This window comes from Perna viridis, chromosome 7 (genome assembly GCF_037379345.1).
Source record: "Perna viridis isolate PV_CMFRI_1.1 ecotype Kerala chromosome 7, ASM3737934v1, whole genome shotgun sequence".
NCBI classification, from domain to species: Eukaryota; Metazoa; Mollusca; class Bivalvia; order Mytilida; family Mytilidae; genus Perna; species Perna viridis.
Genome location: NC_142451.1, coordinates 25,994,861 through 26,022,249, shown reverse-complemented (window position 1 = coordinate 26,022,249; position 27,389 = coordinate 25,994,861). Strand labels below are relative to the sequence as shown.

Below are 27,389 nucleotides of genomic sequence, written 5' to 3'. Positions count from 1 at the left end.
TGAACATAGGAACTAAAGAAATATGATCAACCCCTTTTCAGGCACAGGTCATTTTCTTCTTGAGGGGAGGGCCTGAGATTTATAGATGAGTTTGAACTTTTTTTCTTGCACAAGCATGAAAACAAATATTTTTTCAGCAGCAATAAGTCAGAGTTGAAATTTTTTTTATATCAAATCTACATAGTTTAGTGATGGGGAAATATTGAAACATATTTTTTTCATTCCATGTCTGAGTAAAAAAAAAAAAATTGTTCATATTTGAAATCATTTTATTATTTTCAAAATACCAGCCCAACTCCTCAGTAAAAAATAGTAATAAATAATATATGTACATAAATACTTGGAACATGACTAGGGGTGGCTAACAGGGGAATCCATTAAGGGTGTTGCATGTACATGTACATGATAGAAGGGTAAATAAAGAGTATTCCTTGTACAGAACAGATGTTGTTACTGGTAAATGATGGCAGAGTCTGACCCATAATATTCTTGTACAGAACAGAGGGGTCAGACAAAGGGTGTCCCTAGTGTATGACTGGCATAATCTGACCAAGAGTGACAGAACTAGCCCCTGGGGTAATTCCTTTCTGAAACTGACATTGCTATTGTCAGGTGGGTAAATGGACATGATTACAAAGTATGATTTCATAGGGTGTAGAAAATTGACAAAATCAAGGACAAATATTTTGTATCAAATTTTGATGCAATTGGAATATACATTTTGTACTTGTATATTCTCACTTCTTACAAGTAGCAGTTAGATATTGAATGCTTGCCAAAATTGAAAAAAAATACATTCTTTCAAAATCATCATATTTGACTTGAAGTGACTATAAACCTGAATACATTTGGATGGATATTAGAATAAACCTACTCTCCTTTATTGAAATCTTTGGTACATTGATTTCTATGGGATATTCATGAAATTACACAACAGTGGAACTGTTGCTGAAAAAGTTCAAGAAGAGGATTTTTTAATCACTACGTTTATTGATCAAGTTAAGGTATGACTGAATTTTACCATGCCTTAACCCTTGTAACATGGTGAAATAGGAACTAATACAGAATTACCAGTTATTGCTACAAAATCGGGCGCATTACTCATAATACTGGTGGTTACAGAAGAACTTGTAGTGTACATATATTACAATACAGAGCTAAAAAGTCATACAAAAGGCAACTGCACCAAAATATAAACATGGATAAAAAAATGTACCACTTACTGCTTTAAGGAGGTAGATCTAGGGTAAGGGACATAACACTTGAAATCAGTGATATATTTGTATCATATACAATTTCACCAAAGCCTACCGAGCTTTCACTTGAAACAGAATGAAATCAATCCAAGTTACTTTGATGCTTAAATGAAATTGATGTAAAACGTTGAATACAAATGTTTCAATGATTTGTAAGAGTTGTGTCCCTTACCCTAGGTCTACCTCCTTAACAGTCTACATGTATCTCAAATAATGTGAATAAAACTAAGACAACAAAATGTTTAATTGACCAACTTAATTCTACAAAGTCATAATACAAAATTTACAAGCTTTGATATAATTTTACAGAAAATCAATATTTAATATAATGGAAGACTAAATGCTGGCTCTAAGTCTCACATCATTTTGCATAATAATACAAAGAACTAGTAAATTTTATGAAACAAACAAAAAAATAATAAATTCCTGCAGATTTTTACATCCATAATCTCAGTATCATTTAGAAATTATCCCCCACTTAGACATTTTAATTCTTTTAAAACATGAATGTGAACAGTGAAACATAAATAGGCCTGTAACAAGGGAGATAATTATAGGAATTTAACTTAAATGAGAAAAAAAGTAATTGTAGAATAAATAATTAATTTAGGTGAAAACATAGTCAAGCAAAGATTGAAACATAAAAAGAGATAATTATACAAACTCTAATTTCAGTTCCATCAACAGTAAAACCTTTCAAAACTAATCTGATCCTTCATTAGTTTTGAACTTGTAAATTAAGGCATCTCCCTGAATATACAAAATATTTGTCCCATAAAATATGATTGATATAGGTTTCACAGTTCCATAAATGGATTGTCACATACATTTAAGTGACTAATTCAAAGCACCTTTTTGTATAATACATTTATAGCACTTCTAAAACAATTAAATTAACTTTACAAATTTGAAAGTTATACCAATATAATTCATATTACTGTAAATGTGTGGTTATTTTTTTCTCATGCAGTCTTAATTCTATGATTTTTGGCAATTCTTAGACATTTTTATATGTATATCAGTATAACTACATCTATGCTGCACAGGTCCAAGAAAACTAATTAAAAGTTACAGGGTGAAAAACAATTTCATCCCAGGAAAAGGGGGAATTGGTGAATTTAAGTTTTTTGTACTAATCCTTGACATTGCTGGAAGCCAGACTGGATTCTCAAATGCTACACTAGTGAAATTTGATCTATTGCACCATGAAATTCCCAAGAAGCATAACAATACCAATATCCACAACCATTACAATATTTAACTCCACAGTATTAACTTACATGTAATAAGTTTTTATTAACAATAACCAGTCTATGCCTTAGTCACTAGCCATATTTAAAGCCAGAAATAGTAAAAATTTAAATTTGTTGGTAAAAAAAAAATCAGTTAAAACCTGTTTGAAAACATGTTATCCTAAATGTAAGTACACAGAAAGCTATTGAAATTCACAATATGGACAATTACTGCCAGCCAAACAAAGATTTTTACACAGCCTTGAAATTGATTGGATTAATAATAAATGACCTTCAATGAAACCATTACCACAGATTAACACTGGTTCTATAGATAGTTATTCTACATATAAGTGGATAACATATTTAAGATATAAGATTTTACTATCACAGTTCATCTTTTTTATTTAATTCATTTGATTTGGGAACTTCATCAGTTCTACTTTCTTGATTAGAACTTAAATTTTGTTTCGTTAATTCATCTTTACTATGATCTGAAGGATCAGAGGTCTTTTTTATATTATTATTTTCATCTTCAACATATGAATCTACAGAAACATCTCCTCTTTCAATAGAATCATTCTTTTCCACATTTATTAAATCAGAATCTGAAGATTCATCTTCAAACTCCTCGTCACAATTTTCTGTCAATTCATCGTGAGATGCATATGATGGAAGATCAGCACTTTGAGAAGAATAACTTCTATATAATACTGAGCTGGATTTCTGTTCACTTTGGCTAGGTGTGGTGTCTATTAATTCTAACACATCAGCTAATTGATCAAATAACTTTTGGGACTCTTTATCTACTGCTACATTAAAGTAAGCAGATTCTAAAAGTCTTGCCACAGCAGAGAGATACTCCTCACGATTCTCTAGTGAGAGAAAATTAGTTCTATCTTTCAGAATTTTCACTAAATGTTGATATACTTGATTAAGGTGTGGTCGTTGTCCATCAAGTTTTGATGTCAACTGATCGAAACGGAATGATAATTGTTTTGATCCATTTGGTAACGTTGATATAACTATAACTTCCTCATCGGTTACAGCAGGGACCTCGGGTTGAACTTCCTCATCTGATTTCACTTTGACATTCATTAATACTTTATTTGTCCCTGCCTGATAATTATAATATATCTTATTCCCTGAGTTATCTCCATGGACACCCTCAACTTCTTTCTCAGAAGTCTCTGAATTACAAGTTTTACTACCCTCATCTGTTGATGAAGGATCAACAGTTCCTTGTTTTGTAACAGTTTGGAATGCTTTATCACCCACTACTCTAACAGTGATTCTAGGTCCATTTTGTTCACGCTCTGGGCCTTTTACATCAACACTAGGTTTTTCAGGCACTGGATCTTCCTGAACTAATTCTCCACCTGGTATGAAGTATTCTATAAATAGCAAAGGGTAAATTAGGTGATATTTATACCATATAATGCATTACATAAGTGTTCAAATAAAGGGTTCAAATTAAAACAGGTCCAAGGTCTGGGGCCCCAAATTTTGATGCAATCATAAATATAAGACCTATCATTTACCTAGGTACTAAACATACCATATTTATTAGGATGCAAAGAAGTCAGGACTTTTCTCTCCTGAAAGTAAATTTGAACCCCTGCTATAAATATCATCTATGTATAGGAGACTTTTGTATAACAGATAATGAAAATTTTAAAGTAGCTGTCTTGGTAAGAATCATGCAAAATCTGAAAAATGTGATACACCCCAAAAAAGGCTACATATTTTTATTTTTGTAATTAAGTTGTTTTATGGGTCTATACTAAGAAATATGTAATTATTCATTCAAATCTGGGTGCTCTTAGGAGATAATCAACATTGAAAATCCAAAAGATTCTATTGTATTTGAGTGTCATTTACAGAGTTATCTCCCTTAATTTTGAAGTATACAGTGCATTCTATATAATTTTCATCTCCTAAGAACACAGGTTATTTGAAAAATCGAATGTTTATTACTATTTACTATGGCAATCCAAATAAAATATCAAAAACAAGAGGCTCCCAGGAGCCTGAATTGCTCACTTGGTTACATTTTTGCCTTTTAAGGGCAATAACTAACAAAGAATTGTCAGACAATTTTGACTCCATTTGATTCATTGGACACATTTGTAAGCCTTATAAGAAGGATTATTTCAGCAATTGAAAGCTATTTGCTAAACCTAACAGATTTGGAGATGTATGCAAAAATCTCTTGTCTGACCAAATTGTTCTATTTTTGGAAATGGAAGCCATGTTTTTTCAGCGATAAAAAATCTGTCATTTTGTTAAGGATACCCTATAAAACAACAAGAGGCTCCCAGGAGCTTGAATCGCTAACCTTCTTGAATTTTGCCTTTCAAAGGCAATAAATTAAACAAGAAGTTGTCCAACAATTTTGACTAAAGAAGTCTTTGGTACGACTATAACAAGGTCTTTTCAACAATTGAAAGTTTCTTTTAATCTATCGTAGTTTTCAAGATATTGACTGAAAACTATTAAAAAAAAAGTCATTTTTCCCCTTTCAAGGGCAATAACTCTTACAAGGAGTCTGAAGACTTTTGCAGTCCTAATAATACAGATCATTTCAGCTATTGAAAGAATTTGGATAAACCTAACGGTTTAGGAGATATATGCGAAAAACTACTGTCTGACCCCTGTTCTATTTTTAGTAATGGCAGCCATATTTTTCGACGGATCAAAAATCCCCACATCAGTTCTATGCAGGATACCCCAAGGAACATTCATACCAAGTTTGGTTTCAATTGGTCAAGTATTGTCAGAGGAGAAGATTTTGGAAAGAAATAATATAAAAATAGCAAAAATCATTGACAAAGGGCAACAACTCCAACATGGCTAAACGGATAAAAACCAAAATTTGACTGCAGATAGATCTCATCATGCTGAACACTTTTACCTGTGTCACAATTCAGCTTAATCTAATGGTTTAGGAGATATATGCGAAAAACTACTGTCTGACCCTATGTTCTATTTTTAGTAATGGCGGCCATATTTTTTGACAAATCAAAAATCCCCACATCAGTTCTATGCAGGATACCCCAAGGAACATTCATACCAATTTTGGTTCAAATTGGTCAAGTAGTTTCACAGGAGAAGAGTTTTGAAAGAAATAACATTCAATTCAAAAATTAGCAAAAAACATTGAAAAAGGGCAATAACTCCAACATGGCATAACAGATTAAAACCAAAATTTGACCGCAGATAGATCTGATCATGCTGAATACTTTTACCCTCATCAGAATTTGGCGAAACCTAACTGTATTGGAGATATATGCAAAATACTACTGTCTGACCTATATGTTCTATTTTTAGTAAAAGCGGCCATGTTTTTCGTTGGATCAAAAATCCCCACATCAGTTCTATGCAGGATACCCCAAGGAACATTCATACCAAGTTTGGTTCCAATTGGTCAAGTAGTTTCAGAGGAGAAGAGTTTTGAAAAATTGTTAACGATGATGATTGACGACAGACGCCATGTGATGGCAATATCTCACATGACCTTCGGCAAGGTGAGCTAAAAAGGACAATAACTCCAACATGGCATAACAGATTAAAACCAAAATTTGACCGCAGGTAGATCTCATCATGCGGAACACTTACCCTGACAGAATTTGGCTAAACCTAACGGTTTTGGAGATATATGCGAAAAACTACTGTCTGACCCCTACATTCTATTTTTAGTAACGGTGACCATGTTTTTCAACGATCAAAAATCCCCACATCAGTTCTATGCAGGATACCCCAAGAAACATTCATACCAATTTTGGTTCAAATTGGTCAAGTAGTTTCACAGGAGAAGAGTTATGAAAAATTGTTAACGACGACGGACGCCAAGTGATGGCAATAGCTCACACGGCCTTTGGCCAGGTGAGCTAATAAAAATATGTAAGCTTTTAACCCATAAATCACATTTTGCATGATTCTTAGTTGGAGTGCTACTTAAGAAGCACCTCAATTAACTTACTTTCATTTTTACGTGTATGAGCCAGGAGGACTTCAGTTTCTGGGAAAGCCAGAATTACTTCATACAGTTCATTGCCCTCCTTGCCAAAGAGGAAGACGACAGGAATAGTCACATCTTGTGTACCGTCTCCAGACATGGCAAACAACATCTGTCCATCAGCTGTACTTGATGGATTACTATCTGTAAACATTGGAAATAAAATTACAAAACATACCAACATTCTACCTGTAAATCCTTGCAACCATATCATGTATAAGTACAGGGTAACCTGTCTAAACTAAACCCCTTCTTGCCTTTAAAATGTGTTTGGTTTTGACAGGTGTTTGGTTTAGACAGGTGTTTGAATTAGACAGGTATTTAGTTTAGACAGGTGTTTGGTTTACCAAGGTTCAAATACACTGTGACTTTAATGTCTGGTTAAGACAGGTTAAATAATTATCCAGGATTTGATTAAGACTGGTTTCACTATAAAAATAATATTTCTACTTTGTCTCTTGACTTAAGGCTTAATTTTATACACCAATCAAAACTTTATATCTTTTTTTCTTGTTCTTAGTCTCATGTTCTTTTCAATCCTGACAATAACAGGTAATTTGACTTGTCACAAATAAATTTGGTGTCAAATAGTGACAACTTTTGAACTTAAGCAAATGAATGGTACTATTTCAGTATTTATATTTGATTGAAATGCTTTTACTAAGGAATCAGGCTCTATAGTTTATATATGGTGCATAATAGTTTTTTAAGGTCTAAGTGTATATGAAAGAAATCATTAGTTGTTTTAATAAAATCCTACCTATAACAACAGCCCCAATAGCTCCTACAGCTTGGACATGTCTGGCCTAAAATACATACAACACAACAAATTAGGAAGCTGATACAAAGTTTATATCAATACTGGTCTATTACAATACGGGGAATCAAACACTTTTGGGGTAGACTGGGGCTGCTCTGGTTTTGAAATTCTGTCGCCAGAAAAATCGCCAGCTGCCAATTTTTGTCGCAAATTTTCAGAAATTAGAGCCAAAATGGGTGCTAAAATCTTTTTTTTATCTAATTGTTTTAAAATATGACAGTATCAAGTCCATTGATGAGTTATGCCCCTTCATTCATGACATACATGTATCTAAGATTCACTCTTGATGCATGTATAAAGCAGGTTTTTAGCTTTAGTCTTAGTCAGGATTTAAAACCATTAGTCACTTTATATGCAAAATATTAAAGTACTACTCCAAAAAAAGGTGTTTTACTTCTATCAAGGACTTTATATTACTATGTTCATATAGTCCCTAATTTTAAAGCATGTTCATTGTTGACCTTTGTCCTTTGTGGTCTAATTAAGTTTATCTTAAAATATAATTTTGTTTTTTATTTATAAATCTTCAACAAACTTGATTCTTTTTTCAAGTGATAAAATTTCTAGCAAACTACCACTGACCATTAATTGCGTCCCTTTCCAATTATCTTGAATTCTATTTATTTGAATACTATTAGAATTTCGGAATCCATATCTATTTGTTTATTTGTGTACGCCAAAAAAGGCACATGACAAAAGTGTAAACAAATGTCATCCATTTTCTTATATCAATTCTTGCTTTTCACAGTGTTTTAAACACTTCCTGATGGGATAATCTTTGTTAATTGGATTTAATTTATTCTGTTATGAGGTAAATCTGTTTCTGAATGTATCATATGGTTTAATAGGGCTGTGAAGCTTGTATGTAGCCACGTGCACATGGCCATGATTGTGTTTACCTTTGACCAGATGATAAGAGTTTTAATTGGCTCAATAATATATTGACATCTGATTGACACCTCCCAAGAGGATATTGTGAGTCACGGTCACCTGGTCTAATTACTTTTGATTGGCTTCAGTCGTAAATTGGTTATGGTCAATTAACTTTGACCAGGTGTCAACACAATTGTTTAAGTGGAGAGAATATCCATTGCTGACAAACTTTATTTCAATTTTAATATATAAAACCTAGGTGCCAAGAAAATTGCCAACTGGTTATTTTTGTCGCCAGATCAAATAAAAAATTGCAAATTGCAACATTGGTGAAACCCAGTGCAATCCCTGGCTAGATCTCACAAGAAGCTCCAAATGTTGGATTGATAGTTAGACCAAATCTTGAGATTTTACCTCATAAAGTATCAAGTTAAAGTTTGTAAAGCATAGAAGGTGTAGATTTTTTGCATTTATCTTTATTACTTGACAATTTTACGGTAAAATGAAAAAAAAATCTTCTCAATGCAAATTAATTCAAATGTCTTGACAATATACATGTTGTTTCTCTTTTTTACATGAGACATACCTTATCATTAAACATACAGTCACCCCTTTCTAAAAATGCAATTTTATCTTTCAATTCTGCAGCATTTTCTATAGCTCCACATGCTTTGAATGGTTTTACTCTAACCACATTGCCTTGTACCTAAAACATAAAATTAAAAGTTATAAATAGATTGACTGATTGATTGCAGTTTAACATCATGAAGGCAACTATTTCAAACATCTCAGGACAAAAATGATTGACTCATTGAACATCCTGCTTTATACCAGTCCCACATGCTGAGCCAAATCTTTACTGTGCTAGTTCAAGGACAAATTATTCTGACTCAAAGCCAAACAGTTGTTACTCTATCCCCTAAATACCATGTGCCTTGCGGATAAGCAAATGACTATGAATTTTAGTCTTTGATGTAACTCGAATCAAACCCTTTACCTCCTGCACTGGAGTTATCAATTAAATATTCCATGTTTTGAAAGTGTTGTGATTAGAGTATAGAATATAAAATACAGTCAGAATAAGTTTACCCTATTTTGGTGTGTATTGTGCGCACTTTTTACCAGGAAACTAATTTCAGAACATGGGGGTGCGTATAATACACCCACACATCGTTTCAACACATTTTTACAGACCTAAGATCGGTAAAAAATTAAAGATCTCAAGGGAATCAACATCGAATCAGAGACCACTTGTGAGCTGCCAAAGCATATTTATGGATTTTTCCAGTGTTTTTTTGTTGACTTGTTACGTTTGTAAGCATACATTGTCAATAAAATCTTCTTGATTAGAATTTGGTTTTAATTTATTTCCTCCAAAAGAACACGGCAGATTACGTTTGCAACCGCCATACTTTTGTTTTTGTGTATCGATTACCTAATGTTGTCACATGGTTATTGAGGCGTTGCAAAGGGTATTTAGATATCACTGATTATGGTTTCACCTGTTAATTTTATATCTAACAAGCAACTGACATATTTATTGAGGGGATTAATTAATCATGACGAAGACACAAGACAATTAGTTACCGGTATCATCAAAGAGATTGAAAATTGTTTTGTGATGTGTATATAATTATGTCTTTACGATGTATACAACTTGTTAATGATTTGAAAGAAGTAATTAAAATACACACAAGTTTAAACAATTCAATTACTGAATAACAAAATCTTGGGCACATTGGTCACAGAGCCCTAAAATATTTCAATTGGATAAAGTAGTTTGTTAAAAAAAAATATCGTCATTTACACACGTATTGAACTCTACTTCATAGTTATTAGATATTCTACTTTTTGAAAATATTGGCTTCCTTTTTTCAGTGAACTAATATCAAAATCCTTATCCAACATAAAAGCTATTAATTTTAAAGATAAACCCTTTATGTACCCCCGATACACATCGGAGAAAATTCTGCATCTCATTATCACGCTTGGCCGAGGTATCAACACACATGCCCTATTTGATGACCGTCTGCATTGTTCGCTCAGACCCCTTAATTGATTGTAATAAAAACAGTTCTTCTTCTAGAATTAGCAACCTTCAGAAATTTATTACTCTCAATAAAAATCTTTCAAAGATAATCAAAACATATGTCCAAGCTGACAATTTCAGCTATTGTCTATGTTATGCATTTCTTCCCCGAATAGTAAATGAATACACATAAACACAGACAAAACAGATAAATACAAAAAGTAACAAAAACAATATTCTTTATTGAAATAAATACACAAAACAGATGAAATGGTCCCTTCTATTTAAAAATAAATTAAAGCCAGAAATGTTTCTGGTTCTAACAATTTACACTATTTTCACCGTGTATAATACATACATAAATCGGTAAAAAAGTTTTTATATCAACTTTAAATGGAAAAACCACCCTGCGCATTATACACAAATGTGCACTATACACACCAAAATATGGTAGTCTAGAATAAACTCGAGTGGATTTTCTCATCAACCAAACTTTAAACTGCAAACGATCCTTGAGGTTAAACATGGTTTCAATTCTTGTTTAAAATATTTGAAATTTTTTTTGTCAGATATGAGACATGGCACTTTAGACACTTCTTTCATTTTTTTCAGTGTTCCCTATTATCTGGTCTGTGTACTGTACCTTTATATCAGTTGATTACTTTTGGATTTTTTTTGTCAATTTGTATTACCTATTTCCAGGATTTGTCTTTTTAATAACTTTAGATTGACTGATTGATGGATTATGGTTTATGGTCCCTACCGCATATGTTTCATGCATTTCAGGACAAGACAGATTGATCAATCAAACAGACCCTGCTTTATACTAGACTGACATGGTCAGCCAGATTATTACAGTGCCAGCTCACAATAGCAACAGTCCATGGACAGGCATACCACTCCCGTCAGACACATTGAACTGACTACAAGCTGATCAGTGATCACTCAATCCCCTAATACAATTGCGTGTTTGGTGGAAAAGCAGTGACTATCCGTTTTAAAGTGTTTGGTGTGAAACAGCTGGAAATCGATACCCACAACCTTCTGCACTACAGGCAAGCACTTAGCATGTTCAAGGTAAATTTGAAGGCACATAATAAAAGCATTAACAGGAAAAATTGACAGAAAAGGCAAGTTGTCCCCACATTTCCCTTCCACTGGACTTGACTTTTTATGAGCAACTCGGTGGGTGTTTCTAGAAAAGCAGAGGACGCTTACCCTACCGGTGCACCTGGTCCATGCTCCCAGTTTTTAGTGGAGTCTGAGTTGCTCATTTACTTTTGTTACTTTGTATGTATGATTTTAGTTACTTTATGTTCTTTGCTGTGTATGTCTGTTTTCCATGTCTGGTCTTTGTCCCTGGATTACATTCTTTTGATTACCGCTATAACCTTGGTTCCCTTAATTACTCTTCCAAAACTGTCTATAAGAAACACTTTGATCTGGATTTTAACTTTACACAAGCAGTTCATAAAGACTATCATAGTTAATCATATCATAAAGAAATATATGTCTGAAACAACGATAAACTTACTGGAGGATTAGTTTTTAGGTTATAACCAAATTGAGCTGGTCCTGCTTTAAACCACAGAGTACCATAATATGGTTCAGATATCACCTGCACTGTCATAGGGTCATGAGCTACAAAAACATTAAACATTAACTTGAACTTTTTCATATAGAACTAATCATTGGAATATAAAAATGTGATGGACAAAAACGAGCAGAACTGATTTCTAAGATGGTATCGTCTGAAGAATAATACATGTATTAGGAAGATGTAGTTTCCTTTGTAGTGTATTGATAATTAAAGTTTGCTTGAATTTGTAAAAGGAAAGATCTTTAGAATTATATACATTTGAAGCACTTAGAGTAAGCACATGTGTAACACCAGATACGACAGGTAATGCTGGAGCAGTACCGATATTTTTTGTTGGTATATCATGCAGTACCTAAAATTCTTGTCGAAAAATAAATAAACAAGATATTTTACTCTGTAACTAAATTTTGCCATACCAATCAAGATTTGAGTGCTACGCCTCAGAGTAGGCATTACTTTTTAAAGATTTAAAATAATTCTTTAAATAGCTATCAATTCATAATTTGACAACACATAATGATTAAAAAGAACAGAAAAATCAACAATAAAGAAACATTGAAGCAGATTTCTGGGTAACTCCTGAAAATTTTCACAACATCATAAGACTTGGCAGAAATAGTAAAGGTAAAAAAATACAACACAAATGACAATACTTTTACCATCCTGGGGTTGTTTTGATGAAAGTTCAATCATCTCCTGCATAAACTTCATTCCATTCTCTGCATCTTGAACAGAAGCAGCCTGAGTGTAAAGAGTAAAAATATCACAGTGACAAAACATTATTCCAAAACCACCTTATTTAAGTGAACCGGTCAGGGTTTCATAAAAAAATTCTCAAGTTGAGATTTCCTCAAGTCTAGTGTTCTTCCTCAATTCATCAATTTCAAGTGATCTGATTAGTCAAAATTTGGGTTGACGAAAAATTTGAGGAAAATCTCAATTTGAGATGTTTTATGGGATTGGAGCCAGCTTTCATAAAATAGTAATGTAAATGTCACTATCAATTGAGTTCACTCATTAATTTTAAAGAATGTATACTTTTTGACACATCACATATGAACTGGACAAATGTGGTCCTTTATCATTAAGGTATTGGAGAATATGCATAGTGTTTTAATAATTTTATGTAAAAGTGTTTTGACAATTTTATAATACCAGGAGGGTCAAATTTTCCTCCTAACTAATTGAATGGTAGTAAAATGTGAACATCTTTGAAGAGTCTTATCAAACATGGAAGTTGTGTATGTATTCTCTAACTAGAACATGTCATCCGCTTTGCTTCAATAAGAAACCAAAATGTCACATATCAAATCAGTGCAGTAGCTGAATTAAACTTTCAATAAATCCTCAAACTATCCATAGTCTAAAGCATGTAGCAACATGAAAAGACATTGAGAATTTAACACCCATAAGAGTGCAAAACAGAGCAATCTCAGACATCCAAGAGTAAGAATTCAAATGTTAAATGATGCTCTTTTGAATTAGAGAACACTGAAATCTTACCACAAGATATCTGAGATTTCGTAATTTTTACTTTTTTTCACTTTTAAAACAGATTTTATGACTTGTACGCCAATTTGTAAAACATTTGATTGTGATGTCACAAATGTTGCATGTTTAATTTTTCCTATAGGTAAGAAGTTCTCCTCCATATCATACCCTGACATAACCTTACATCAGTGGCTGAGTGTAGTAACTGGATACGACCATCAGACATAGTAGCTATTCTAATACCCATATCATGTAACATCTGTAACTGTGCCTTGTTGCCTGCTATAAAATCTGCTGCTTTAAGTCTTGGCTGAAAAGAACAGCTGCAAATAAAAATGAAACAATAAAGTCAGAATCTTTATTTTTAAAAGTGGATATGACACAGACACCATTATGAAATTGCTTATACTTTAAACTTTCATATCTTAATGATACATCATCTACAAAGAGAAATAATGTTTAACATAATACTAAATCTGATGCAGGACAGAAAAAATTAAGGGTCTAATACCAGGGAGACGGCAAGACTATGAAATCTCAGACCCGCAACAATAAGATATTAAATTCTCAAAAATGGCTTAGCCAAGTAAGACATCATTGAAATCAAAATTAGTAAAACATATAAATTTTTAACAAAATTTTGTTTTCCATATTGTCAACACTAGCAACAGCATAGCTTGTTGTTCTTAATGATTGCATCACTAATTAATCATCAAACATTTTCATTATGTTGGAACTGCTCTATTTCAAAATATATTAAGTTAATATTATACCAATGAAAGCAATTGTGCGAAGGCAAGAACTTGTTTAGAAGTATCTGTTATTATATAATATCAGGGATGATTTTACAAGGTCAACAAACAAAGCCGATATTGGCAAAATCGGAGGTAAATATACAGTAAAAAAAAAGAATCATAACGGTAAAATCCAGATTTAAAATAGCGGAATTCTGCTAAAATGCGGAAAAAAGTCATCCCTGTAACATCTACGATATTTTACCTAACAAGTAGAATAGGCATACAAGTATAGCAAAACATTTTTCAGTCCTTTCAAGTAAGTTAAACGATCATTCAGTACATAACTCCCTACCTCTGTGAAGGTGTAGCCCTATCTTTCCAGCCTTTCATTTCACCTCTGACCTTAGTAGCATAGTTCATCATGCCTGTAGCCATATACTGAGGATTCTGGCATGTGTTCTCTACTTTAAAGTCTGACAAATCTATTGTTGTTGTTAATTCCTCTTCATTGTAACCATTGGCTAAGTTTTCATACACTTCTCTTCTGATCTGTAAAATGAAAGAGATAATTAACCTCTATGTTTGTGACCATTGCTATGATGTTAGTCAGAATCATCAACATATGTATCAAGTGAGCCCACCAGGGAAGGCTGATATCAACTTTGATGAAATCCCTATTGAAATAAAATGATGATTATTCTTGTAATTGAAAAACTATTGATAATTAAGAAAATAATGTTTTTGCTTCAAAATTTGTTTATTAAATAGAAAACCTTGCTAATTTGCACATGTCTACTGCAAACTGAACAGATATTTTTTTTGATCAGGTCAGATCGGTTAACCTCAGTTTTATCAGCAAGTGTGAATCAATAAATATTTTTAAATAACTGGTATGTGTAAAACTAGATAACCACATGTGGTAATAATGACCCCATTGACCTTGGTTTAAAAATCAGACTCCTGGGCACAGCTGTTTGAAAGATTTATCAGCTGGATAAAAGTATCCAAAGAACAAGTCTAGTACAATCTATTTTAGTTATTCTGCGGATAAATATACCTAATGGATAAAGAACTGATCAAATTGGCCCATACAACTCAATAATCAATAATAGTTTTGCATGAAACCTACCTTTGGTACTTTAGTAGTAGAGTTATATACAGATAATGTAAGAGGCAGCAAATGTGCTTCTGTTGTAAATAAATAATCATCAATGTTGATCACAAGGTCAGATTTATCAGCAAACAATAAATACAGGTATTTAAAAGTCTCTGCAAACACATAGGAATCCAGTCTGAAATTGAAAAGACAGTTATCACAAATAAATGAGAAGCTATCTATAGACATGCTTGTTTGAAGAACCACAAAGTGAACTTTTGTCAATTGTCCAGTTAAACACCAAAGGATGTTTATCATACAATTGTCATTTTTACCAAGGGAAGACCAACTGTTTTCCATGAAAGTAACTTCATTGCTATTATTTAAATAATATAAAAATGTAAAAAATCAACAGTGATTGGAAAGAAAATTTTGAGAATTATAAATGGGCTATTTTTTAATAGAACTGTTAATAGTAAATATTTCTGATTTCAAAAGGATATCTTTAGATTGAAGGTGATAATGATGGCCTCATCTAATCTCAATCACCAAATCAAAATTCCTTCAATACTGAATGAAACAAGGTATAAGGTAAAAAGATTAAAGTTCCAGGAAGTTAAATTAATTATCTATCTTTACAAATGTAATTGTGAGGATTGGACTATGCAAAATCTTACTAAAATTTCATTATTACTACATGTATTCATTTCTATAACAACAATTGACAAAATCAGCCAAAGATATTTAAGTACCTTTTTTTTCTAATAATTGGCCATAAAATTAAGAAAATTGAAAAACATTATTGATCAATATAACATTTAAAAATAGGGAAGATTGACTGCATTTTTGCTGCCTGATATAATGATTAAATTTGGGAAATATCTTTTAAAGACTTAAAACATACTGGTCTTCATGTGCTCCTGAAGTAACATCTTTAATGGCAGCAAAACCACATGGAACTCTAGCATGGATGTCTAAATTTTCCATCATCTTCTTACCAACTTCTAAATAATAATTATCACCGGTAGCCTACAAGTACAAATACTATGTGTATTACTATAAATAAATAACAACCAAATTTTAGAGAAAAAGATGGTTAAAAGAAAAAAAAAATGCATACAAGACAATAATTACTGTAAACCATTATGAAAAAATAAATGTGCATGAATTTTTGTAAAATCTACTTAATTTTTCCTTTAAAACTAAGGTTTTTGTATTTTTAATACATCTTTAATAATAATGATTTCTGAAACGACACTAAGTGTTTTGGTAGCTTTTATCTGCTCAAGAGACTTGGTTCCATGTCCAATGAAACAAATGTACAAGAAATAACTCATTAATATTGATAATTACATGTATTAAAACCTATTTGTAAAAAACTAACTACAGTGAAACCTGTCTTAACCAAAGCATGAATTAATCGAAAACATGCCTATAACAGGCAGGTCATGAAGTCCCATTGTGTCAGTTTAATTCCTATACCAGGCAAGTCATGAAGTCCCATTGTGTCAGTTTAATTCCTATACCAGGCAAGTCATGAAGTCTCATTGTGTCAGTTTAATTCCTATACCAGGAAAGTCATGAAGTCCCATTGTGTCATTTTAATTCCGATACCAGGCAAGTCATGAAGTCCCACTGTGTCAGTTTAAATGTGTTTTGAACCTGGATAAATTGCACATCTGTCCAAACCAACAGAATTCTACAATTCGAAAGGGGTTTGGTTAAAAGAGGTCTTACTGCATATGAATAATCAGAAAAGCATTGACACAGTAAGTCATACCTTATACAAAAAATAAGTTGATTCTATAAGTTCAGGTCTTAGTGGATGATTTCCCCAGTGAACTCTGAAATCTGAGGTAAAACCCTGAAAAGAAAACATATCATATATGTATATACAATGCCATTGATTTAATCTCCTGATTTAGGTAGGAGTAGTATAGAATTCAGTAAAATGCTACTGTCAATAATTTCATTTTGTAGTGCTTGGATTAAGAAATAAATCATGTAAACTCCATATTATCATTGTTTTACTACGGGCTGGCCATTTGTGTTGAATTGTTCTACCCCAAGCAATAATGGGGATCTGTGTTTCATTTCAATTCAAATAGGACTAATTTCTACATATTTTTAAATAGAGGCAGCCTATGAGTTGCACAAAATATTGGTCATGTGTTTATCACTTTATAATTGCTGTGGTCTTAAGAGCGTTGAAGCATGTCATATTACAATTTATACTTTATCATATAAATATGGTTAAACAATTTCTCAAGGCTTTGGTGAAAATTTCTTATTCTCCTATGTATTTTATATAAAATCATATTAAGTAGCTGTCTTTGTAAGAATCATGCAAAATCTGAAAAAATGTGATACACCCTAAAAAAGGCTACATATTTTTATTTTTGTAATTAAGTTGTTTTATGGGTCTATATTATGAAATGTGTAATTATTCATTCAAATCTGCCTGCTATTAGGAGATAATCAACATTGAAAATCCAATAGATTCTATTGTATTTGAGTGTCATTTACAGAGTTATCTCCCTTACTTTTGAATTCTACAGTGCATTCTATACAAATTTTATCTCCTATGAGGATGGGTTATATGAAAAACTAAATGTTAATTTCTGTTTACTAAAGCATTTTAAACAAGATATCAAAAATAAAAATATGTAGGCTTTCCAACCATGTATCACATTTTGCATGATTCTTAGCTATAGTGCTACTTAAATGAATTTCAAAATAACTGTACATTGGCATCATAGAAAACATGAGGTAACAGATGAAAGTACATGTACATGTATGATCACAAAAGAAAAACTATTTAATCCCATATAATTCTAAGATACCCAAGGTTATTTGACTTTTCAAGTCTGAGTAACAGTTGTGGTTCTCTCCTTTCTTCTAGTGCTATTTGCCCCAGACAAATGTCATAAGACCAAAAATTAATTTAATTCTGTTTTTACCTTTTTAAATATAGCTACGTTTTATCAATAACCATTCCATTCATATTCATGCATAATCACTAACTTGAAAGGAAAGGCAAATTTGGAAAAAGATAATCTTACCTCAGGTAAAAATTTATGTTTCTGCATTACTTGATACAACAGTTCGTGTGTTTCTATAGCAGGTCTTATATCTCCTTTTAAAACCTACAGATAAGCAAAAATACAATGTTGTTTATAAAAAACATATACATTCTGTAGATTTACTTGTAGAAATTAGAACAGAATTTTGCTCTTCCAAATTTTATATCACCATGTATATTATCACTTTTTTTAGTTTGTGCACAAGATACATCAATACGTTGAAAATTAAATTATTGAACTGAGAACAAATATTCTTGAAGTAAACTGCATTTTGGATAAACATCATGGATTTCAAGTATTTTTCATGTATACCGGTGAAAATATAAAGCCTCAAACCTTAGAATATCATACAGGTGTTAGGTATTTGAACCAATACCTTCTCTAACTTTTAAACCCACCTGGAGACCTGGCCAAAAAGCCAGTAAAGAATCCATAAATGTTCTGGAAACTGCCTCTGGTTTATGCATATGAACATCTAAAAGGTATGGGCCCTGACTAATATATTTCATTACAGCTGTGTAATGCTGAAAAAAAGAAACAATCATATGAGCTATCTTCTTTGCATCCTTGAGTCAATTTCCCTTTCATGCATAACATGTCCCCCCTTTTTTTTTACGAAATAGTAATATTATCTATTAATTACATTGAAGGATTAATATCATTATCATAAAAAAACTGTAAATGAAATATCTGCTTCCCCTGTTTTAATGTTTAAAGTACAATTAATCCCTAAATAAGAAATTAAGCAGTAATCACAAGAGATATTGCTCCCATGTCGCACATTGTTGTTATTCAAAATTTGATTACTACTACGGGGGCATATGCATGAAACAGATATGGTACTGTGATGTAGTGATGCTAATATAAATGCATATCAAATATAATTGACCTAGCATGAATTGCAAACCAAAGGAAGTGTCAATCTGTTGATTTGAACATTCTACCAAAATTCTTTGTGTTGAGTAACGGACAGTTGTATATCATAAAATAATTTAATTCAACAAATGTAACATAATTAAGTAATCCTATTAGTAACTAAATATGGGATCTTACAACACATCTACTTTCTGTTCAGATGATCTTTCTGATCAGCAAATCAGATTTCAGCATTGGCATTATAAGTGGCAAAATCAAAAGTTCTGAAAAGGACATCTGAACAGGAAGTAGACTGGATTTTATACTTCATGCAGTGTCGTTTCCCTCAGGATAGCTGGCATCAATTGGCAGTTTTATCCAGTAAAATGAATGATTAGAGGCCTTGGGGACGAAACGACCTCAACATATTCTCAAAATTTAAATGGGTAAGAAGTCTGACTTGCTTGACTGGAGTCGGATATTCGAATGCAAGGTGCCAAGTGGGCCACTTCAGGAAAGCAGAACTGGCATTGTGGGATGAACCAAACGTCTGGTTAAGGAGCCAAACACAGACACTCATCAGATATTATAAAAGATGTATTAGAAGATTAATTTTAATGAGATTGTGTAATAAAGTACATTTACCTTATTAAACCTGTCTAGATATTCATCATCACCAAGAAGTATATATGCCTTCAATACATATTCATAGTAAGAGTCTATACCAGCTCCAACACCACTCTCTGTAAAATACATACATACTCTTTCTCCACAATGTGTAGTTCATGACATTTTAACATGTTCCTTAATATGCTTATTGTTTGTTTTGATAATTATTCAGACATGACTTTACGAAGCCAATAAAATGTAGAAATTGGCAACATTGGAAGTAAACATAGGATAAAAGAGTATCAGAGGAATAAAATCCAGATTTGAAAAAGCAGAATTCTGTTTTAAAATAGAAGAAAATCATGTCTGGTTAATAATTATGAGTGACATATGTGATTGATGACTGAAGAACTAAAATTGTACTTTCTTTCAATGACTCTGCTAGGTTACTAGGATGATCACAATATTTTATATTGTATAGGAAATAAGTATTGACAGACCAATTTATTTTTACTGTTGTAAAGACTGCAATAAATACAATGCAGTACATGTATGTATACAAATAAAATTATTATAATGAACACTTTAACTAAGAAAAAAAAATCATATCACACATGTCCTCATACCAAATGATTGATTTTATGTATACAAAATAAGTGAAACAGTAGCAGATGTCTTTTACATGAGTATCCTATTTTTTGCTATTTCATTTTATGCATTGCATGGTAACAGTTTGTGCAATCTTACGTCAATATGTAAATTAAAAAAAAATAAGCATTAGAAACAGTTAAATATCTTTAACATGCTTACCTCTTCTCACCCAGTCACCATTGTGTATATTGATAACTGTCCCTACAAGATCACTTGATCTATGTCTCTGTTGCCATAAATAATCCATAGCTTTGTGGGCCTTCTCCTATAAAAATACAGTTCTCACAAACATTAACAAGGGACACCTCAGGTCATAGAACTTTTCAAAGATTTGTGTTAAAAAAAAACAAAGAATGATGAAAAATCACCTTTGTTTTGTAAGTGAATGATATGCAAACCTGATAATAATTACTACTGAAAATGAATAAATAGACTTAGTGTTTCCTACTATTAGTTTTAGGAGAGTGTTGGAGTCTTGCCATTTTTTACTGATATAAGTGTCCTGCCTTTTTCTGTCAGTTGTCCATAAATTAACTTTAATGCATGCAAGATATGCCTTAACTTTTTCCTTGAAAGTGCTAAAGTGTCCTTTTTGACCTGAATTACCCAACCCTTCTAAAAAGCTGTAGGGAACACTTTAAGTTCTATAATTTCATTACAGTGTCTTAAATAAATCTAATATGAAAAGCAGCAATGCATTCAGTGATTAACTAATGTTTTCCAGAATAACTCAACCCCTGTCAATAGCTTAAAACAAAAACTTTCCAAAATTTTTTAGAAGCATTACTTATCACAAAAATTTTATTAAATGATGGAAACATTTTTTCTTTTGTGTGAATTGATACCTCAAATATAGGATCTCCTGTAAGTCTGCTCAGTGCAGCAAACTCTAGCACCATGGTTCCAGCACATGCTGTACATGTATCTTTATATTTACTTGCTAGATCTTTTATGCCATGTCTTAAATTAATCTAAAACAAAAGGCAATGATATATTATGTACATTAATTATTGAAATTGTTGTGAAGGTCTAAATTAACTAATAACCATCTTGAAACAGAACAAATGACAAATAAAACCCTAAATTGTCTTTCTTTTCTTTCCAGGGAGGAATCCTCAAATAGTACATTTTTAATGTCTATCATAAGAAAGCAGGATGGTTTAGATTCTTCCCTCTTCAAGTAAATAGCATTTATTTTTTTCTGAGATAAACTAATGATAGTATTCATTTTATTCATTTACTTCATGCCTGTAATTTGTGAAAGGAGGGGGAGGTTTACATCGACTCATGAATCTCCACTTTAATATTCAGACCCATCTAAATGCCAAGTTTAATAGTGCTTGTTGATTTCCAAGGGGGGGGGTTCCATCTGAACCCCTTAAACCCCCTGGCTACAAGTATGTACGATACGTCAGTGATTATTTCCGCATTACATTTTAGTATGACACTTACTCTAGGATATGGAATGCCAGTTGATGTATTAAATGCGGGAAGTAAACGATAGCCGACTTCTTTAGCCATTGTCAATAATTCATCTTTATACCATTCCATTCCCTTTCGTTTTCTTTTTAAGTATGCAGCTAAAACATGTCCCCCTAAAAGTCCCCTAAAATTTAAAAAGAAGAATTCTGTAAATCTTTTTAAATTATTAATTTCAACACACATGACAATAGTAACAGTATATTTTAAAAATTCACATTTAAATGTTACCAAAGTATTATCTTTAACTTTACACTGTGGATTAGGCTTATTTTGTTTGAAAATGCTTTAAAAAAGACTGACAAAACTGACAGCAAATCAATCAATGGGTCATCTAATCACAGCAGTGACAGCCTCCTAAGAATTTCTGTTTAAATGTTCAATCAAATGATCACTTCAATTTCAGGAAATGTTTGATTTTCAAAAGCCCTACTGGTGCACCTGGTCCATGCTCCCAGTTTTTAGTGGAGTCCAAGTTGCTCATTTGCTTTTGTTACTTTGTATGTATGATTTTAGTTACTTTATGTTCTTTGTTGTGTATGTCTGTTTTCCATGTATGGTCTTTGTCCCTGGATTGCATTCTTTTAATTACCGCTATAACCTTGGTTCCCTTGATTACACTTTAACTGAGAAAAATTTTTAATGTCAAAACGATTTTGTAAATTTATTAACAAAACACCAGAAAGAAGTATGAATATATTTCTTCAGTCTTATAATACATACCCAAGAACCCTGATATTTGTTTCAAACACTGAAACAACTACATCTGTGTCAAATGTGACCTGAGATATCACTAGTTTTACAGCTTTGTCAAATTCTTCTATTTCTCCAATGACCTGAAATGATTTTATTCAATCTTTTAACAGTAGAAGATACATATAGCTCATATCAAGTTTTAAACATGAACAAAAAATGTAAAATATAATTCATTTGCATTTAAGAATATTAATTATTAGTTCAAGTAAGGTCACATCCTATAGTCAATGCTTGCTCTAAAAAAAAATAACCAAAAGCCCAGGTCAATTTCTTAACTAGACCTAGGAAATAATGTGAAATATTTATTGTTATGGGTTGTGAGATAGTGTATAGATTTCCAATAAATGTGTAGATTAAGGCTATTTCTTGAAGAATAGCAGCAATGCTATCAATATAGTAACAGCCATTCATGCACAGTAAATATAAAAAAAATATTGATTTTGTATTGTGGTTCCCTCTTGTTAAGACCATCAGTGTTCTATAGGATTCCACTTTCCCATCACCTGGGACAAGTACAATTTTGGTGTGGGGAAATTGTTTATTGTGTTTTACATTCCCTTTGGCAAGTAGAAAACTTGAATTTTTGAAGGATTTGTTAAATCTGGAAACCAAGCTTCAAGTGTAGAAAAGTTAATCTTCATTTAGAGTTTTCTTGTGGAAACCTAAAATTGTGAAAATCATGGAAATCTGATATTACAATAACATTAACCTAACCGACGTAACGTGTATGTTATATTTATATGAACCTCCAATTAGTTTCACTTTAAACTACTTACAGCCAAGGTGTCCAAAGTATCAATTAAAGTTAAGGTGAAACTGAAAATAAATTGCAAAACTTCTGGTCACCTTATTTTTTTTAATAAAATGTAAACATGATATACAAATGCACACATAAATATTTTTTTTTGGAATGTGCTAGATTATTCTCATCCCTGTAAATTTGAGCTATAAATATGGAAGTATATTTTCTATAGTCTACAACATGTATAACTCAGTAACATTTCATAAAAAGAACTAACAAATGGTAAGCTAAGGACTATCAAAGTACTAATTACAAAGTAACTGAACAAATATCTGTAGCGTTTTAATGTATTAATACATAAACTGTGTCTTATTCTGTGTAATGAAATAAATGATAGTCTTCAAACTGATACAATGAAGTATAACCACTTGTTCTTACTTTCCTAAGCTATCATCAATATCCCCTCTAGTAGGCTGTGATCCTCGATATCTTCCTTTACAACTAAGTGGCATTAGTTCGTCAGCTGGATAAGCATATTGCTGAAAAAAATACAAAGCACTTACTTACATGTATATGTTGTGATTTCTGAAATGTTTATTTGAACATACATTGTATACTATACATATAAATATGATGAGCCATATTAAGCCATGTGGATTTATGACAGTATTTTAGTCAATTAAAAACAGCTAATCACCACTTAAACTTATTGTGAAACGACAACAGAACCATGTAGCAGCATTAAAAGACTTATCACTAATTAAATCATGAAAAATGTATCACGTATCATAATACAACATTAAATTTTAATTGATTACAAACAGCATTTACTTGTAGTATCTTCAGGATATAACCGCCTCTAAAATTGTTGATGCTTGCACATATATGTACATGTATATCATTTTATACATGTTTAATTAACATTTTCATAGATATCTCTGACAGTTGCATAACAGAAATATTCAAAGATCTGTCATCAACAGTCTTGATTCGATAGTCAAAATAAGCTAATAAATGTATTTAACTGCCTCCTTGACACATGGCCAGTAAAAACTACTTATATGTACATGTCATTACAAGTATACTAAAGTTAAAATTTTATTATGAGACCACAATTTTGTTCATGATCTTATACTTGAACTTACCATATAATTATTGTAGGCATGGAAGAACATTTCTTTTAATTTGAACCTGAAATATAATTATCAGTACACAGTAATATACAATGCACATTAGATTTTAAAAGTAAATACATACATTGTACGTACAGTACACCCAGAAAGTAAAGATGTTCATTTTGGTGTCACTTTTCAGAGTGACTCCAGGAAATTCCCGATAATGCCATAATAATCCTGGAGTGATTTTGGCGTACTTCACAGCTGTGAGTTTATTATTGCCCTGATTATCCTTTGAAGGACCACCTACATCCTGTCTTACCTGTCAGGTGAACATGATTACAATACACAAGGTAATAAAATACTTGGAGTAACTATGAAATACTCCCAAAAAGACAATAAAATACATGTACTCCCAGATAGGAGAAATCACATGGAGGATTTTAGGAGTAGATTCTGTAAAACTCTGTGATCCACTGGACACCAAAATAAAAGGAAGAGAATCCTCCTTCTCTGGGTGTACTGTATAAATGCAATGCACTAATTAAATTTCATTGAAATGATACATTGTTTGCATACATGTAATTGCACGTTTGAAAATGCCACAATACACTCTGATTATTGTTTCAACATGTACAAATGTATGTGTACATGTATGTTGTAATTCTGTCTTAAAATAGAGGATTCAGAGTCGCATTAGCAATTTTTGTTCTGCAGCAAAATTATTTTAAAATCTGAATTTTTTTCTGGAAAACCGTTTAGGTTTTATAAATTTGTCATCAGGCTTACTTGCATGCTTTGTGGGAAGGTTTAAAAATGCTTCAGCAGATGCAGTTATTTGACACTGATTAAAACAAATTGGCCACTAATATCGTGCCAAATTGTTTCTCTAGAAAGATTTTGGTGCCATGAAGTTTCTTACATACATGTATACACAACTTTTCATTCACATGCATGTATAATAAATATTTATCAGCTTGAGCAGTATATGTCATGAAATATTTCACAGAAAAGTTTGTCAATTTGCTTCTGACAAAAAAAAAGTCACCCACTTGCATAAAATTTTAAAAAGTGGCCTGAATTTCTTTTTTTTCATGAAACAAACAATGTTTCTTTGATACTGTGTACAATATTATGTATTATACAGTGTTCTAGGATTCCTATTTCCCATTACCCGGGGTTACACTTTCCCGTGGCAAGTTGAAAAATTCATATGCTATAAGGATTTGTTTTGTTCAGAAAGCAGTCATTGACTGTGGGAAAGTTGATTTTATATAGATATTTCCCAAGGAAACCTCAATTTCTGAAAAATCCTAGAACACTGTTATTAGAGTTGGAATAATTACCTCTGATAATAATTTCACTTCTTTTTAAAACTGCATAAACAAAAATGTACAATGTACATGTATACACATGTACACATGTAGAGACATTTAAAAAAAAATGCAGATTGGAGCTACATTGTAAAGATGAACATTCTATGGCAAATAGACAGAACACTAATCACCTGTACTAAGCAAATCATGCATGTAATACTGTAATATGCTCTTGAAAAGAGCTTAATACTGTAATAGAGAACTCAGAAGTCCAAAAATGGTAAAATAAACACTACAGAACTATTGTTCCCTAAAAACCTGCAAGATGACATGGGGCACATGAATTTTCTTTAACTTCTCTAATGAGCAGGTGTTATGGTAGAGAACGGCTGCCAACTTCTGCAATATATTGTTGCTTTGGACCAAGGACAGCATGGACAGATCCAATTTGTTCCTGAATTTTATATGATTACTTGGTGAGCATTTCAGGTAGCACCTGTCTCATACACTCCTTGAGACGTTTAGGTTTCCTGCACACATGCTACCTAAAGGCACACCAAATGCATGATAAACCAACACTTCTATCATATGTTTAAACGCACAATAAACGAACGTTCCTGGTGCATTTAAATGCACGATAAACAAACACTCCTGACATGCATTTAAACACATGATAGATGAATGTTCACAGCCTGCCTTTGAACGCACGATACACGAATGATGATAAATAATTATATAATATTAACAAATAATGTCGTTAGAAAAAAATAGAAAATTGAATTAATGAAAATTAATCAATTAATAATAGCAAATAATACAAAAATAACAGCTGAATCAAGGATATAATCAAAGTACAAAACTAAATGAACACTTCTATTGTTTGTTTAAACTAACGCTTCTATCATGCATTTAAACAAACACTCCTAGCATGCCTTGATCGTGCATTTAAATGAACACAAAACCATGCGTAAATGCATGATAAACAATGCATGAAAGCTAAAATGGGAAACTTGAACATTTCAAGGAGTGTATAACATTCAAATGACAAACGGCTGACCAAGACTATACCAATTCATTCCCTTGATATTAGGAATTTACAAGAGCATCTGTTTTCTTTCTGAGTTAAATGTTATATGTACATCTGTCTCCAAATACATTCAGATTCGGCAATAATACCCTCACTCCTTTTAAAGGCATTGCATTTTCCAACATTGATTGAACTATTGAAACATCAAGTTCAATAAATATGGGCTACAACACCAAATTATCTAATTATGCGTTTACTTAGTTAAAAAAAAAATTTTATGAAATAAAGTGATACGTACTTCAGCTCTCTTTTTTCTGCTAATGACATTGCCTTTACAATTCCATCTTCAAGAACAAATACAACAATAACAATAAAAGACATAACAATTACAACTTTTTGGCACTTCATTTTGAGTTAAGAGTCTGCTTAAATTTGATTCAATTTTGCAAAAATTAGTTTTTATCAAAATTTGTGGCTATGTTGTCATTTTGCCTTGTTGTCACTTGATGAGTTCCGGATTGAATAAAGGATAGGTGGTTTTCGAACTATTCATATTTCTGTAATTTTTCGAAATTAGTATTAAAGGCTTCAAAATTACATCTCG

At 31.9% G+C, this 27,389-nt stretch overlaps 1 protein-coding gene across 2 annotated transcripts; it reads right to left on the bottom strand.

Annotated features, from left to right (window-relative positions):
* Positions 1-1,482: 1,482 nt before the first annotated feature.
* On the bottom strand, positions 1,483-27,300 carry LOC148612013 (ER degradation-enhancing alpha-mannosidase-like protein 3). 2 transcript variants are annotated; one of them, XM_088593092.1, is made up of 22 exons: positions 27,084-27,300; positions 24,473-24,518; positions 23,766-23,866; positions 23,362-23,401; positions 22,553-22,665; positions 21,803-21,956; positions 21,196-21,321; positions 20,510-20,615; positions 19,736-19,833; positions 18,634-18,759; positions 18,215-18,298; positions 16,933-17,016; positions 16,057-16,181; positions 15,186-15,348; positions 14,409-14,605; positions 13,504-13,642; positions 12,482-12,569; positions 11,763-11,869; positions 8,786-8,905; positions 7,267-7,312; positions 6,471-6,650; positions 1,483-3,882 (listed from the first exon to the last, which is right to left on the bottom strand). In XM_088593092.1, exons 1-22 carry the CDS (start codon positions 27,191-27,193, stop codon positions 2,876-2,878), a joined length of 3,360 nt encoding a protein of 1,119 aa, XP_088449218.1. In that variant the 5' UTR covers positions 27,194-27,300; the 3' UTR covers positions 1,483-2,875. The 2 variants fall into 2 exon arrangements, with proteins under 2 accessions (XP_088449218.1, XP_088449219.1); XM_088593093.1 differs by having other exon boundaries at positions 12,488-12,569; positions 27,084-27,292.
* Positions 27,301-27,389: the final 89 nt, after the last annotated feature.